We start from the raw sequence: 14,499 nt of genomic DNA on the forward strand, positions 1-14,499 counted from the left end.
TCCCATCCTCTGATTGATTTGAAATGAATTTGAATCAAGACAGCTTAAAAATAGCTTTTATAGCATCTTTATGACTTGATACCATGGAGAAATAAATACGAAACTCACACCACAGAAGCTGTCCTCTGTTGATGCGCAGGAGCTGTCTTGTGCCGGGGAATTCTTCTGGTGGTAATTTAAGAAGATGCTTGTCATCTCCTTATAGCAGTTCATAATTCAGAAACAATCTATACGTAATACTCAATTAAGGAACCGTAGAGGCATGTCAGCCCCAGATGACTAATGAACAGCCAGAATGGAAATTTGGCACGACTCGTGAAAACACCACTAAAATCAATCCCCCGTCCGGGAAACCACGATTTATTAATGCATTCCTTACCTGCACTGAGTTGCGAATCGATGCGTCCCCATCAGAAGCTAATAAAAAGCAGAGATGGGTCCTCGTAGCCTGTTGGCATAAAAGGGCAGGATTGTAACTCGGGCAGGAGACTGTGCATCGCAGGCCAGCACGTGGTGTCTGTGTCCCACTCCAGCAGTGAGCTGCCGGCCCTGCTCGGGAGGGAGCCCCGAGGGCTGATAAGCACCCGCCGTGTGCTAGGTGCTTGCTGCCCGGTTCCATGCTCTCCTTCAAACCTCTCTGCCATCCGTGAGACAGGTGTTAATCATTATTCATCTCACAAGGGAGGGAATGGAGGCCCGGAAAGGGCAGCGGCCTGCCCAAGGTCCCCAAAGAACAAAGCCAGAGTCTGCAAGGCCGGTTCAGCACTTGGGCTCTAACATGAGTTTTCTAGCTGCATAACTTTGTTTTTTCTCCCGGCCTCGGTTTTCTCATCTGTAAAACGGAGGTGATTCGAGTCTCCGTTGGGAGGATTCAGTGAGATGATACTTGGAAAGTCCTTAGGGTCCTGCTGCTATCCTCCTTCCAAGCCATCCCCATTCCGCTTTGCCTCAATACTGCCCTTACTCATGGGAGGACTTGGAGAACATAACCGGGTTCAGAACTGCTGGACTTCCCAGGAGGTGGGAGATAGAAACTCCCTCTATCATCCACCAGGCTGCTTCTGGCCCTGGTTCCAGCCCGGGAAGAGACTCATGTGCCTCCTCCTCCCTATTCCAGCCAGGAATAGCCCAGAGCCCTGAACTCCACACCAGAACCCGGCAGAATGGAGAGTTACTCGTACCCTCCTCCATTTGACACAGACTTCAGCCTCCTGCCTGACCAACCCTTTGTGCACTTATTTCATGGCCATTCCACGGTGTCTTATTCAGGACTCCAGGATGTGAAGTTCCTGATTGTACTCGTGGGTGGCGGCGGTGGGGGGCTCTCCTTGCTGGGGAGGGGGGGCTCTCCTTGCTAGAGGGGAGGCCATTCTCAACACCGTGGCCCTGCTCACTGACAGTCTCTTTCATCTTTATTGTTAGTCCTCTTAGGTATCCTTGCTAATGCCACACTCCTCATTCGGTCACACTTGCTGTGACTTGGGACATTAACAATAAACGGTGAGCCCTGAGGGGTTTGCAGTGGGAAGATGGATAGCACACACACGGCCAGCCAGCGCAGCTGTCCAGGGTCTGCTGAGATCTGCTCGGAAAGTTCTGCAGGTCACTTGAACAGCCCCATTAATGCTTCTGTCTCTGTGGATGCCAATAAATATGGCGTGAAACTTGAACATAAATGAGTTTTTACGGCTAATTACGGCTAATGCGAGCCATTTTCAAAATTGCCAAGCATTACTTCCAGAATATTAGTTTGCAACTATGAATTAGGCATGAAGAGCCAAATTCAGTGCCCATAATCTAGTACACAACAAAATAATAACACTAAGTGGCTTCTGTCTGGCCAAGAGGAACTCCCCGAGGCCAGTCTGATGGCACAGACTTGCAGTGGGCCTCCGACTGCACAGGCCATGAAGCTTTGAAACCCCAGGGAGGCCATGAAGGAAGCAGTCACTTCTGTGGTCCTCCGGTCAGTGTGGTCAGGACTGTTCAGTTCTCCAGCTGTGGCGAGGACCCTCTGGGCGCCCAACCCGGGGCTTCAGCTGCAAGTGTCTGACCTGAACAGCTCGGTCCCTGGTGTGGGGGCACCTCCATTCCATCTCTCCTCCCCTCCCCCCCGCCCCACTCGGTCCGTCTGGCACATCACCCCCACGCTCTTCACAGCACCTTGATGTTTGTGTTCATGATCACTGATAACATTATACCACGGTACGAAAGAGTAGAAAACGATGTCCCCTCGCTAATCCCAGCCCCCAGCCTCCCCATGAAATCACCAGTGTGAGCAGCGCGAATGTATCCCAGTTCAGTTGGGGGCTACAAACATACGTGCACACCCTCTTATGCATACGCTGTCTATGTTTTACAAAGCCAGGATCACATAATACTTATTTTAACATCTTATTCATATTTAATAATGTATTTGGTATCTTTCAATGCCAGCACATGTAAATCTACCTCTTTTTAAAAATACACCTACTGTAATTTATCCAGTCCTCCCATAAATGAACATCACACACAGTACCTCGGTGAACACTGTACTGGGTATTTCTGAAGGATAAATTTCTACCAAAGTGGTGGTGTTGGGTCAAGGGGAATGCACAATGAAACGTGAGAGAATAGCACCAAATTACCCTCTGAAATGAGTTGTGTCTGTTTATATCCTAATAACAGTAAATGGAAATAGCTGTTTCCCGCCACCATTGGATGCTCCACGTAGACAAACCTGGGTGTCCTTCCTTCCCATCCCTGGGTGTGGACCTCAGCCAGCAGATGGCCACACCTGCCCGCAGGTGTGTCCCTGTGCCCGCTTCGAGCCCTGACAGCTGTAGTCACAATGCTGTGTTCAGAGTCTCCCAGAAGCAGTTGCTGTAAACATTTTGAGCACATTCCCTTCAGACCTTTCTGAATCCTTGTCAAATGCAAACAGTTCCATCACCACAAGGATCTCTCCTGCCGTCCTCCTATAGCCGCATGCGCCCCCGATTCCCTCCACCGCTGCGCCTCACTCCTAGCAGCCATATCTATAATTTTGTCATTTCAGGAATGCTACATAAATGGAATCATACAGGATGGAATCTTTGGGGTTTGGCGCTTTTTTTTTTTTTTTAAAGATTTTATTTATTTATTTGACAGATTGATAGCGAGAGCAGGAACACAAGCAGGGGGAGTGGGAGAGGGAGAAGCGGGCTTCCCGCGGAGCAGGGAGCCCGATGCGGGGCTCGATCCCAGGACCCTGGGATCATGACCTGAGCCGAAGGCAGACGCTTAACGACTGAGCCACCCAGGTGCCCAGGTTTGGCTTTTTTTAATGAGTATAATTTCCTTGAAATCTATTCCAGTTGTTGTGCGTATCGATCGGTTGTTCCTTTTTTTTATTGCTGGGTGGTATTCCGTAGCGTGGTTGTACCACAGTGTAACCGTAGACCCCGCGGAAGGACATTTACATTGCCTCCCATTCCTGGCTATTACAAATAAAGCTACTGTATACATCCATGTACAGATATTTGAACATAAGTTTTGGGAAACTGGGAAAAATGTCCAGGAGTTCTGTTGCTGGGTCATACAGTAAATGCAATTTCAACTATTACCAGACTGTTTACCAACCAGACTGTTTACCTTCCCACCAGCACTGCAGGCACGATCCAGTTTCTCTGCACCAGACCCAGCATTTGGTGTCAGGAACATTTTAAAATTTCGTGTTTGATTCTTTTTTTGTTTTGTTTTTTGTAGTCATTCTGATTTTTTCCCCCTGCCTCTTTGCTGATTGAAAGCTGCATATTCCATTCGGTTCTTTTGGAAATTATCCGGATGGTTTTTTTTTAAATAAACTTTTTGGGCGCCTGGGTGGCTCATTTGGTTGGGCGACTGCCTTCGGCTCAGGTCATGATCCTGGAGTCCCGGGATCGAGTCCCGCATCGGGCTCCCTGCTCGGCAGGGAGTCTGCTTCTCCCTCTGACCCTCCTCCCTTTCATGCTCTCTGTATCTCATTCTCTCTGTCTCAAATAAATAAATAAAATCTTTAAAAAAAAATAAATAAATAAATAAATAAATAAACTTTTTAATTTTAGAACAATTTCAAATCCACATAAAAACCGCAGGGATAATACAGACACTTCCCATGTACACCTGCCTCTAGTTTCCCGTTATTAGTATCTTACACTAATACGGTACATTTGCTATAATTAATGAAGTGATATTGATGCACTTTTATTAATGAAAGCCCATAATCAGGTTCCCTTACTTTTTTACCTAATGTCCTCTTTCTGCTCCAGGATCCCATCTAGCATAGCACACCTCGCTTAGGCATCACACCTCCTTAGTCTCCTCTGTGCTGTGACAGTTTCTCAGACTGCCCTTGTTTTTGATGACCTTGACAGTTTCTCGAGAAGTACTGGTCAGGTGTTTGTAGAATGTCTCTCTATGGGGATTGGTCTGATGGTTTTCTCATGCTGGAGTCCTGGATTGGGAGGAGGAAGACCACACAGGTGTGCCGTTTTTATCACAGTCATCAAGGTGCATCAGGGGTGCAGACTAACAACCTGACTTCCCATCCCTGTTGATGTTTGGCCCATGTCTCCACTGTTAAGTGACTCTGGGAAGGAAGTCCGTATGCATAGTCCACACATACAGGGAGCTCCACCTTCCTAAGGGCAGAAGATCGACATAAATTATTTGTTCTTCTGTATGGGAGATTTTGTCTCTTTTTCCTACATTTATCTATTTATATTAATTTGGACTAGTGGATTTATTTTTTATACTTTGGCACGAGTTTGTTTTGTTGCTTAAGTTGTTAAGGTTTGGCTGTGGGGAGCTCTTTCTGTTGATTCCTGTGTCCCTCTGACACACCCCCCATCAGCTCGAGCTTTTGAGCACTTCCTTCCTTTCTGGCCCAACAAGATGCTCCAGGCTCATCTTGTATATTTCCTGCCCCAGCCCCACAGTCAGCCAAGTCTCCGAGGATCCTTTTATTCGAGAATGGTATTAGAAACCAAGATCTGGACGCTAGGTGTGCTCATGGCCAGGATGTGCCCCTGTTTCTAGGCACTGACAGCCAACGGAGCAAGGAAATACGTGTCTTTATACTAACCTGTGTCCGCACACATCTGTCAATGTCTCTCTGTGTCATTCTCTGTTTTCAACATGGTATTAAGGTAAACATGAGTTCATACTGATGTCTCCGCCTCCCATCACTGCCACACGGGTCATTCTGGCCTCCTTCCCTTCCCCTATATTTTTTTTGAATTTTTTTTTTTAATTGAGCTATGCCATAAAATTCACACTTTTAACATGAAAAAGTTCAGTGTTTTTTTTTTTTTAAAGGTTTTATGTATTTATTTGACAGAGACACAGCGAGAGAGGGAACACAAGCAGGGGGAGCGGGAGAGGGAGAAGCAGGCTCTCCACTGAGCAGGGAGCCCGATGCGGGGCCCGATCCCAGGACCCTGGGATCATGGCCTGAGCCGAAGGCAGACTCTCAATGACTGAGCCACCCAGGCGCCCCAAATTCAGTGGCTTTAATATAGTCATGAGGTTGTGCAGCCATCACCACTGTCTGATTCCATAGTGTCACCATTCCACAAAGAAACACTGTGCCCATTAGCAATCACTCCCACTTCCCCTTGTCCCTCCCCACCCCCAGCCCTCGACAAACAGTAATCTTCCTTCTGTCTCTGGAGTTGCCTATTCTGGACATTTCGTATACATGGAATCATACAGTGTGAGGCCTTTTGCATCTGACTTCTTTCACTGACTGAGCATGGTGTTTTCGAGGTCAGTCCATGTTGGAGCATGTGTCAGTACTCTTCAGTCCTTTTGACAGCCGGACAATCTTCCATCAAATGGATGTGCCACATTTTGTTTATTCATCAGTTCAAATGGACATTTAGGTTGTTTCTGCTCTTTTGACTACTATGAATAATGCTGTTGTGAACCTTCACGAACAAGTTTTTACATGGCTGTGTGTTTTCCTTTCTCCCGAGTAGATACCTAGGAGTGGAACTGCTGTTTATTTTGTTGTGCAAATATAACACTTTCATTGTTCATAGTTGCTTCCCCTCAGCTCTGGAAGGCATTACTCTTTGGTTCTGTTATTGCTGGGGTGCCTGCTATCTAATTGTCATTCCTTTATAGTATTTTTGCCATGATATATTTTTAGGGTTTTTTGGTTGGATGCTCCACAATATCCCCATGATACAAATTGATTTTTATTTATCCTACTTAGTACTTTATATATGAAGACCCATATATTCCTTCATTTTGGAAAATCCCCAACAATTGTTTCTTCAAGTTATTCTTACTATTATTTCCTCCTTTCTCCTGTTGCACCTCCTCTTAAGCATCCATAGATACCCCTTTATCCATTCTTTGGGTTCTTTGAACTGCATGTTCTTATTGCTTGTGTCTGAGTCTCTGTGTTGTCTTTTGGTTGGTTCAGTGCCTCCATTCTGTCTCTTAATTCACTGATTTCCTCTCTGATTAGTGTCCAGTTTAGAATTTATCCCATTTATTGAGAGCTGTCTTCGTGTTCTGTTTTAATGGCTGTCTTTAATGGCCATGTTTCTAAGCTTTCATTACCAGTTATTCTCATTGAATTCATGCCTGTTTTGTTTCATAACATCTGGTTCTTTTCCTTTATTAAGGACTTTTTGATGCCCTAAACATACTCATTTTAAATATTTTTCAGGCAGTTTTATATCACTCATTTCACCTGGAGTGAATTCATATTCCTGATTGAGGAGTCTGTAGACTGTCTTAGTTAGCATGAAATTTCTTCCCGGGCGGTGGGATTTGTTTCAGATTCAATTTGATTAAGAGGTAATTTCAGCTTTGGTTTTTCCTTCACTTTCTCTCTTGAATAGCTTCTCCTTGTCTAGTGGTTTGGGTCACCTCCACCCCAGCCCCTACCCAGGGCCAGGTCTTACAGTAGAGCTTGAGGGCCCTTGCCCACAGTCACACTGAGAAAACATGTCTCATTTCCTAGACTTGAGCCTGTGTCTGTCCTTCATTCCTAGACCCATAGATTGCTACAAGCCCTAGCCCAGTGCTGTGCTGCAGTCAGCTCCTACCCAGTTCATGAAAACCAATTATTAAATTTTAAGGACTTTTGTGAGCTCCTTGTTAAACAACCATTACTAAACATTAAATTCTACAAACTCGCCATTAAATAAATTATAATAAAAAGCAAAGGTAATAAATACTCAAAACTAATTATTTTCTAACTATCTTGCTACATGTTGCTATTACCATGCTGGCAAGGTAGCTCACAGCTTCTGTGCCTGTGTGGTAGAAGCACTATATAATGATGCTACCAGGCATCTCTTCCCACGTCTGGGCAGTGACGTCACGTCGTCGGTAATGTGAAATCAGCCACCATCAGAGTGTTCACCCCATGGAAATTAGTAAACATTACAGATTGGTTCTCTTTTATTTTCTGGAGGACTTGTTAGAAACGCCTGCATACCACGACCCTAGCCCCAGGCAGCACGCTACAATGGTTTTTTGCATCCTCTTTCCATAAACAGAGGTTCCCACGCCAACCCTCTTTCAGATGGGGGCCGGGCTTTATTTCCTCCTATCACAGAAACTGCTTGCAGTCTCTGTCACCCTCCAGGAGCTTAACTCCCAGCAGCACTGTAACCCCGCTCATTACTCTGCCTTTCTGCCTTGTTTCTCATCCACGGAGCTATTTGTTTTGATTTTGAAGCTACTTCTGTCCTTTGGTTTTCTTTTTTAGATTTTATCCATCATGGCTCTTGAGTGTGGAGCGGAGGAGGTACATTAAATGTTGAGCATGCTGTGCTGTCTTGAATAAAACTCCATAAACATTCTTTTTTCTAGACATTTAACTTCCATCATATGGCTGTTTATATAGGCCTCAAAATATTTCCTTCCGCTTCCTGTATCTCTCCCAAAGTCAGTCACTTCATCTTCTCTCTTCTTGTTCCCTAGCACTTTCTTGTACCACTTATGACAAATGTGTTAATATGTTGTATCGATGAATTATCCTTGTAAGGATTCTGGATGTCACATATGCAGTCTTCTCGTTTATTATGCACTGAGTAATATTAGCGCATTTAATTTCATAACATACTCTATTGCTCCCAGAAGGAAGCCGTGGAGCCCCCAGTTCCCTAAATGAAGATCCTTGGCCCCCTAATGTTTTGTTCCCTCCCCTGCAGGTGTCACAGCTGTGTTCTCAGGCCACTACCACCGGAATGCCGGGGGCATCTACCAGAACCTGGACATGGTGGTGTCATCGGCCATCGGGTGCCAGTTGGGCGAAGACACCCACGGGCTCCGAGTCGTGGTGGTCACCGCCGAGAAAATCGTTCATCGATACTACAGTTTGGATGAGCTGAGTGAGAAGGGGATAGACGACGATCTCATGGGCCTGATGGAGGAAAAGTGACTGCCCCTTGAGCCTGTGTCTGTCCTTCATTCCTAGACCCATAGATTGCTCCAAGTCCACGGTTCACTTCCACTGTTGGTTTCTTACTTTGCCAGAAAGTGCAGCTGTGCACTGCCCCCTGTTGAAATATAAAAGTATTCCAGGCCGATTTGTGGATTTATGTCATTTTGCATAAATCAGAGAGCTGGGTCCTATCCTCCTATCCTAAGTTATATTCAAAATAGAGAGCTGCCCTCCCCTTAATAAAGAGGGGGGTGGGGAAAGCCTGAAAACAAAGGAATAAATGATATTAGAATCTTGCTGCCTCAGTGTTTGAGTCAGTTCTCCTAATGATGGGTTTCTCAGCTCTGCCTGTGAAATCGATTGCTTCCCAGTAGCGGATGGTAAAAGTCTACCTGTCACCCTCCATCCCACCTTGATATCCAAGTGCGGTCTTTGATAATTCCGTGAACAAACCGCATCTGATTGTCTTAGATTGTGTTCACGACTCCCAAAATGCTAGGCAGAAACAAAGGTCATCGCCTTTCCTTCCTAACAAGGCAAATCATTATATCCCATTAGCAGAGCTGCGTGGGCTTCTTTTCTTTTTTTGCATGGAACTGAGTAGACAACACTTGCTATTAAATTTTGAGGCTCCTACTATTGTCGATGATGCATTTGATGCTAGTCAAAGTTGAATTTGCCTTCTGGGTGATGAGAAAAGCCTCCTTGGCACACAAATTGGCCATCTCTATAAACCTCCCTCCCCCCGCCCACCCACCCAGAGACTAGAACTGAAGCCCCAAAGCGCCGCCTCTCTGTCTGTTTTGAGTTTCTTCACGGTCCCCTCTGAGGGCACAGGAGCTCCACAGATTGGCGTTCTTGTGTGATGGGGATGGCCCTCCATTTATGAGCCTCTTCGCTGTGTCTCCTTGGACAGAGCAAGCAGGAGTCGATGCTGAGTTCTGAAAAGAAACAAAGCAGGAACCCTGGCGGGCACAAAAACAGTACATTCAGCCCTGTGATCTAAATCGGCGCCGACTTGGATGAAATGAACAGGGGGCAGGATCCATTGGCAAAGGAGCGCGGGTGGTTTAAAATCAACACCGTTTTTATGTGAGCTCCTTTGCCGCTGCTTCTGTGCGGCTGCCGACTGCGCAAGATTGTGTCTGTTGCCCCGTCCGATGGGGAGCCCCGGCACTCCGTCCCGCCCGAACAACCTCACGGCACCAGGTGGTGGCATCCGTCAGACCCAAACCAGCAGTTACAAATGAACTGCAAAGTCTATTAAATCAAAAGACTTTCTTGTTAAAAAGTTTTAGTCAATGTAGCAAAACTGTGAAAAATTAAAGAGAAGGATAATTGCGTATGTAAATTCATAAGGCACAAAAGAGAAGTTAATTATGCTACAGATCGGTGATGCACTGTAGCTTGTTGTGTTGTGGCACAAGAAAATTAAAATCTTTCAAAATTAGAATGCTCCTGTTTTAGTATTTTGCCGCAGAGTTGCTCTGTGTTCATTTTTCTCAACAACAGGTGTGGCTTGAAGAGGTCAGGAACAGGAGGTCAGTAAAAAGTAATAAGCAACGCTTATTATGTGCTGACTTTCAGAATCAGATGGCAGGATCGTAAATGCAGGTGTGGGGCTACTGGGAGCACAGGGAACAGGAATCCTAACGGACCGCCGGAGCCCTCTCTGTTGTATGACGTGTGCAAGATGCTCAGTAGGCTGGGGCACCTGGAATGGGATGGGGAGTGGAGATAATTCAAAGTAATGGAAATGAAATTTCTAAATCTCCTTCCCCACAAACCTAATATGTAAAAGAAATGATTCAAAACACAGCAAAGATACGCGAAGAATAGGGAACCATACGAAATTCTCACCATTTTTTAGGTAACCAGCGGTATTCCCTGATGCTGGTTGGTTCAGAAAGAAATGATTTTGTAGATAAGTGTGTATTGTTCTGATAATAGCTATTTACCAATGCATTCACTATGATTGCCTTTTCTTTAAAAAAGAAAAAGCACATTAAAAAATAAGTGCCTTATGCTGTGGAAAACAATAAAATCCTCCATGATCCTAAGCGCTATGGTGTTGAATGTTTCTTATGTGCTAAGTACATTTTAAGTGCTTTGGCTCAGAGAGGTGGGGCCACTTGGCTGAGATCACACCGCTCATCAGTGGGGAAGCAAGGATTGAGATGCAGGCAGTCCAACTGTCCAGCCCAGGCTCCTTAACACGATCCTCTCTTTCCTAGAAAACATTTTTCATGGATGAGAGCTTTGTACCAGCTCAGTGGCAACACTACCGTATTCAGCACCATTAACCACCTTTACTGGACAGCAACCCAATGTGAGCTGGAAGCCCTGGGACTTGATCCCAGGGTTTGCAAAGCCCAGACACACCCAGGTCCAGGGTGACAAAGCCTGTCCAGATTGTTCGAGTCAGAGAATGTTCACCAGAGGAGACTGGATGACTGAGGTGGACCCATAATGGACCACGGGACACAGCTTTGCCCACATCAGTAAACGCTTCATCACATGATGCTCACTCCTTGCTTACAGGTCCCTTCCCTGGGGGTAGGACACCTGCATCTCCCAAGGCAAGCAGTGCCACCCAATGCTCCCCATCTAACTCATCATTTTAATTGGGGGTGTTAATAGGGGGGCTACTAAAAGGAAAAGGTTATTTAAGGAAATCTAAAATTGAGTTGTCAAGACTCAAGTAGGTTTGTGGAGAGAGGTGGGGAGACACCTAATTGCATTCACCTTTTACAATAAGTAAGTTTATCTCTAGAATTCAGTCATGTTTCCCCTGAAGTTGGAGAATAGGGGGGAAGAGTCTTTAGTAAACTTTATGGAACTGAGCAAACAGAGAGAATGTTTCATAATATCTTGTGATTTCCAGCATTACAAGGTTGTCAGTCCCTGATAGAGTTACAAGGCAAACCCTAGTTTTAAGCCTGAATAACACTAGGACCATTTCCCTTATGTACTGCAAAAGATACCGAGTTACAGATAACTGTAGAAACTATATACACATAATACAGCTTAATATTATAGTCTGTATTCTCATTGAAATCTTTTGAGAAAAAGTACCAAAAACATTATTTGCATTTACTTGAACTCTTAATACTTATTCCCCAAGTAGTGCCTAAAAACAGCTCTGCACAGTTGTGAAATTAAGTAGCAATATTGTATTGAGCTGGGGGGAAAAGGAAGATTTAGGAATCCGTTGTCAAGGCAAGTTCTATTAAAAGCTTTCTGTAATAGACAGCAGGGATTTCTTGTTCACATAACCTTAGCAGTTTTGGTTGCACCTGCAAGAGATAGTACTTGACAGGTAATATTGATTTTTTTTTATAACTTCTTAAAATACTGTCTTATGTCATTGGAGAGTTCTTAGGGATTCTTGGAATAATAATAATAATAATGACTTCTGACACCTTTCTAGAAAAGATTTTACTGACTAAATTCTCTTTTTCCTTCAATGGATTTTTATTGCCATTATTTCTTTACTATTAGACATTACACATACACAGATATATACACATTGGATTTTTCTTTTAAATAAAACCTAAAGGACCTATGTAGATTTTTTTTAAAACCCTAGATAAATAAAGTTGAACATGAATAATCAGAAGGTACCTTTCATTATCTGTTCTGATATTTGTCTTTAAGAAGTCATTTTCTTCACAAAAGGAACTTGGCACCTCCTGTAGAATAAAGTTCAGACTCCTTCCTATGACTGCCCAGGGCCCATTCACTCTGCCCCAGACCTCCTCTCAGCCTTGTCTGTATGGCCTCTCCTTGTAGAACATCCCACCACCCTTTGTACTGCTGTTTCCTCTGATGGGAACTGGCCTCCATCACATTTTGACCTCAGCTCAACGGTCACTCCCCACAGTGGCCTCTCACCACCTTCTCTGTTGTTATGCTGCTCATCCTCAGGTGTGGCCCTGTTTATTTTCTTCATAGCACACCATTAAGAGATTTGCTGGCTTCCTGATCCTCGTGTGTATTCCCTACCAGCATGCATGCTTCAGAGCAGCAGGGACCTGGTCTGACTCATTGGCCATTCTCCCCCCAATGCCTAGAACCATACCAGGGGCACGGGGTCGGGGTGGGGCTGCTCAGTGAATACTTGGCCGTGAATGTGGAATAATAAGGTAAGCAAGGACATATAGTAATACTTAATTATCCACATCAACGCTCAACAGGGGAGGAAGGAGGCAGAGGAGGCCACATCCCTAAGCCTGTGGTAGTTCTGTTGGGATTGTCCTCAACGTCAGGGATTGTCAACAGGCCAGCAAATAACTGGCAGCATCACTGTTCTCTTTGGTTCCCCACTCACGGTGAAGGAACTGGGGTAATGATCAAGTGTCCTTGACTCGTAGTAATTCTAAACCCAGCTCACTGAATGAATACTCTGCCAGTAATCAAAACAAGTCAGCCCAGAGAAGGGTCTGATTCTAGATTAAAGGATATATGGGAATGTGTAAAAGAGATGGCCGGAAATATAAGTCTGGGACTCAGAAGTGAAAAGTGCATCTTGGAAGTGCTGCCGGAAGAGGTTATGTTCTATGAATGACGTTCCTGACAAAATTTGGCAGCACAGGAGGAGACCTAAGGACAGCACCCTAAAGCAGACTTTTAGGGAACATTTTTGTTTCCTGCAAAAAAAGCAAAAGATGGAAGCCAACAAGGAGTGAAGGGGAACCTTGCTGAAAAGTTCAGACTGGTGCACACTGAACAAACAGGGAAAGGAATTGGCTCCACTTGCAGTTTAATGCTTTAAGCGCCCTCCCCTCCCCAGACCAGTGTTCTTGCACATAAGTACAGTCTCTAAAAAAACTACCTGGTAATTTGGAGAGTGAACAAAACTAGAACTCAAACCTTCCCCTCTCTCCTCCACCCCACACTTTGCCTTTGTGGAGCACCACATTAGGGATGGATAACGTTACTGAAAAACCCACCATCTACTTACCAGAGAAACCAGGGAGAGAATCCCGGGTCACTGGAGAGGGAGGAATCCCAGAGGGGATACAGCTGGTTAGGAATCTCCTAGTTTTGTATATGAGCTCACACAAATCTCTGGTTTACCCCTAAGTATGCACAAGCAGAACAAACAGGACAGCAAAAGCCCAAAGAATTGAATGTGCTTTAGACAGCTGCCCTGAGCAGAGAACGTACCACGGAAGTCTAATCAAGTTAACTGCCTGCTGATGCAAAAATAAAACCTCAACAATCTTCAGAGGAATATAAACGAATCCCAGTTCTCTACAACATAACATGCATGATGCCCAGAATGCAATCCAAAATCACTTGTGCAAAATAAACAAAAACAACAAGAATCTATGAGTTACTCTCAAAGGAAAAGACAACCAACCCCGCGATGCCCCAGATGCTGAAATTGCCGCACTGGAACAGGAAGCAGCTATGGTAATGCTCAATTGGAAATGGAACGTATGCTGACATTTCCAAAGCAAATGGAAAAATGTTGAATGACAAGGAAGTCTATCTCTTCTGAAAAATAGAACATATAAAAATAATCAAATGGAAATTTCAGAACTGAAAAAATACAGTATCTGAAACTTTAAAATTCCCTGGATGGGCTTAATATCAGAACAGGGATGAGCAGACATGAAGATAGATGAATAGAAATTAACTAATTTAAAGGCAAAGAGAAATAGAGTTGGGAAAAAAAAAAAACTCAGGGACCTGTGGGACAATGTCAGAAGGTCTAATGTACAGGTTATATGTGTCCCAGGAAGGAAAGAAATAATGGAGCAGAAAAATATTTGAAGAAATTAAAGCCAATCACTTCCCTTACTTGGTAAAAGACAAAAATTCCAGCTGCTCAATAAACACAGAAAACATGAGCCATAAAACAAAATATCACCCAACTGGATTTTATAAAGACTCCGCTTTTCAAAAGACACCACTAAGAAAATGGAATGGAAGCCACGGGCTGAAAAATATATTTGCAACACATTTATCAAATAAAAGACTTGTATCCAGAATGTGTAAAGCTCTCACAATTCAATTTAAAAAATAGTTAATAAAAAAGTGGGAAAAATAGTTGCACAGATACTTAACAAAAGAAAATATATGAT

General features: G+C 44.3%; 1 protein-coding gene across 3 annotated transcripts in view; it reads left to right on the plus strand.

Annotated features, from left to right (window-relative positions):
* CPPED1 (calcineurin like phosphoesterase domain containing 1) overlaps positions 1-10,467 on the plus strand; it is a 102,052-nt gene extending 91,585 nt beyond the window's left edge. For all 3 annotated transcript variants that reach the window (XM_081820008.1, XM_081820006.1, XM_081820007.1), the window contains one exon: positions 8,175-10,467. In XM_081820008.1, the coding sequence (XP_081676134.1) occupies positions 8,175-8,404 (230 nt within the window). In that variant the 3' untranslated portion in view covers positions 8,405-10,467. The remainder of the gene's footprint in view (positions 1-8,174) is intronic.
* Positions 10,468-14,499: the final 4,032 nt, after the last annotated feature.

Source organism: Leptonychotes weddellii, chromosome 5 (assembly GCF_054177405.1).
Source record: "Leptonychotes weddellii isolate Sample4059 chromosome 5, ASM5417740v2, whole genome shotgun sequence".
Taxonomy (NCBI): Eukaryota; Metazoa; Chordata; class Mammalia; order Carnivora; family Phocidae; genus Leptonychotes; species Leptonychotes weddellii.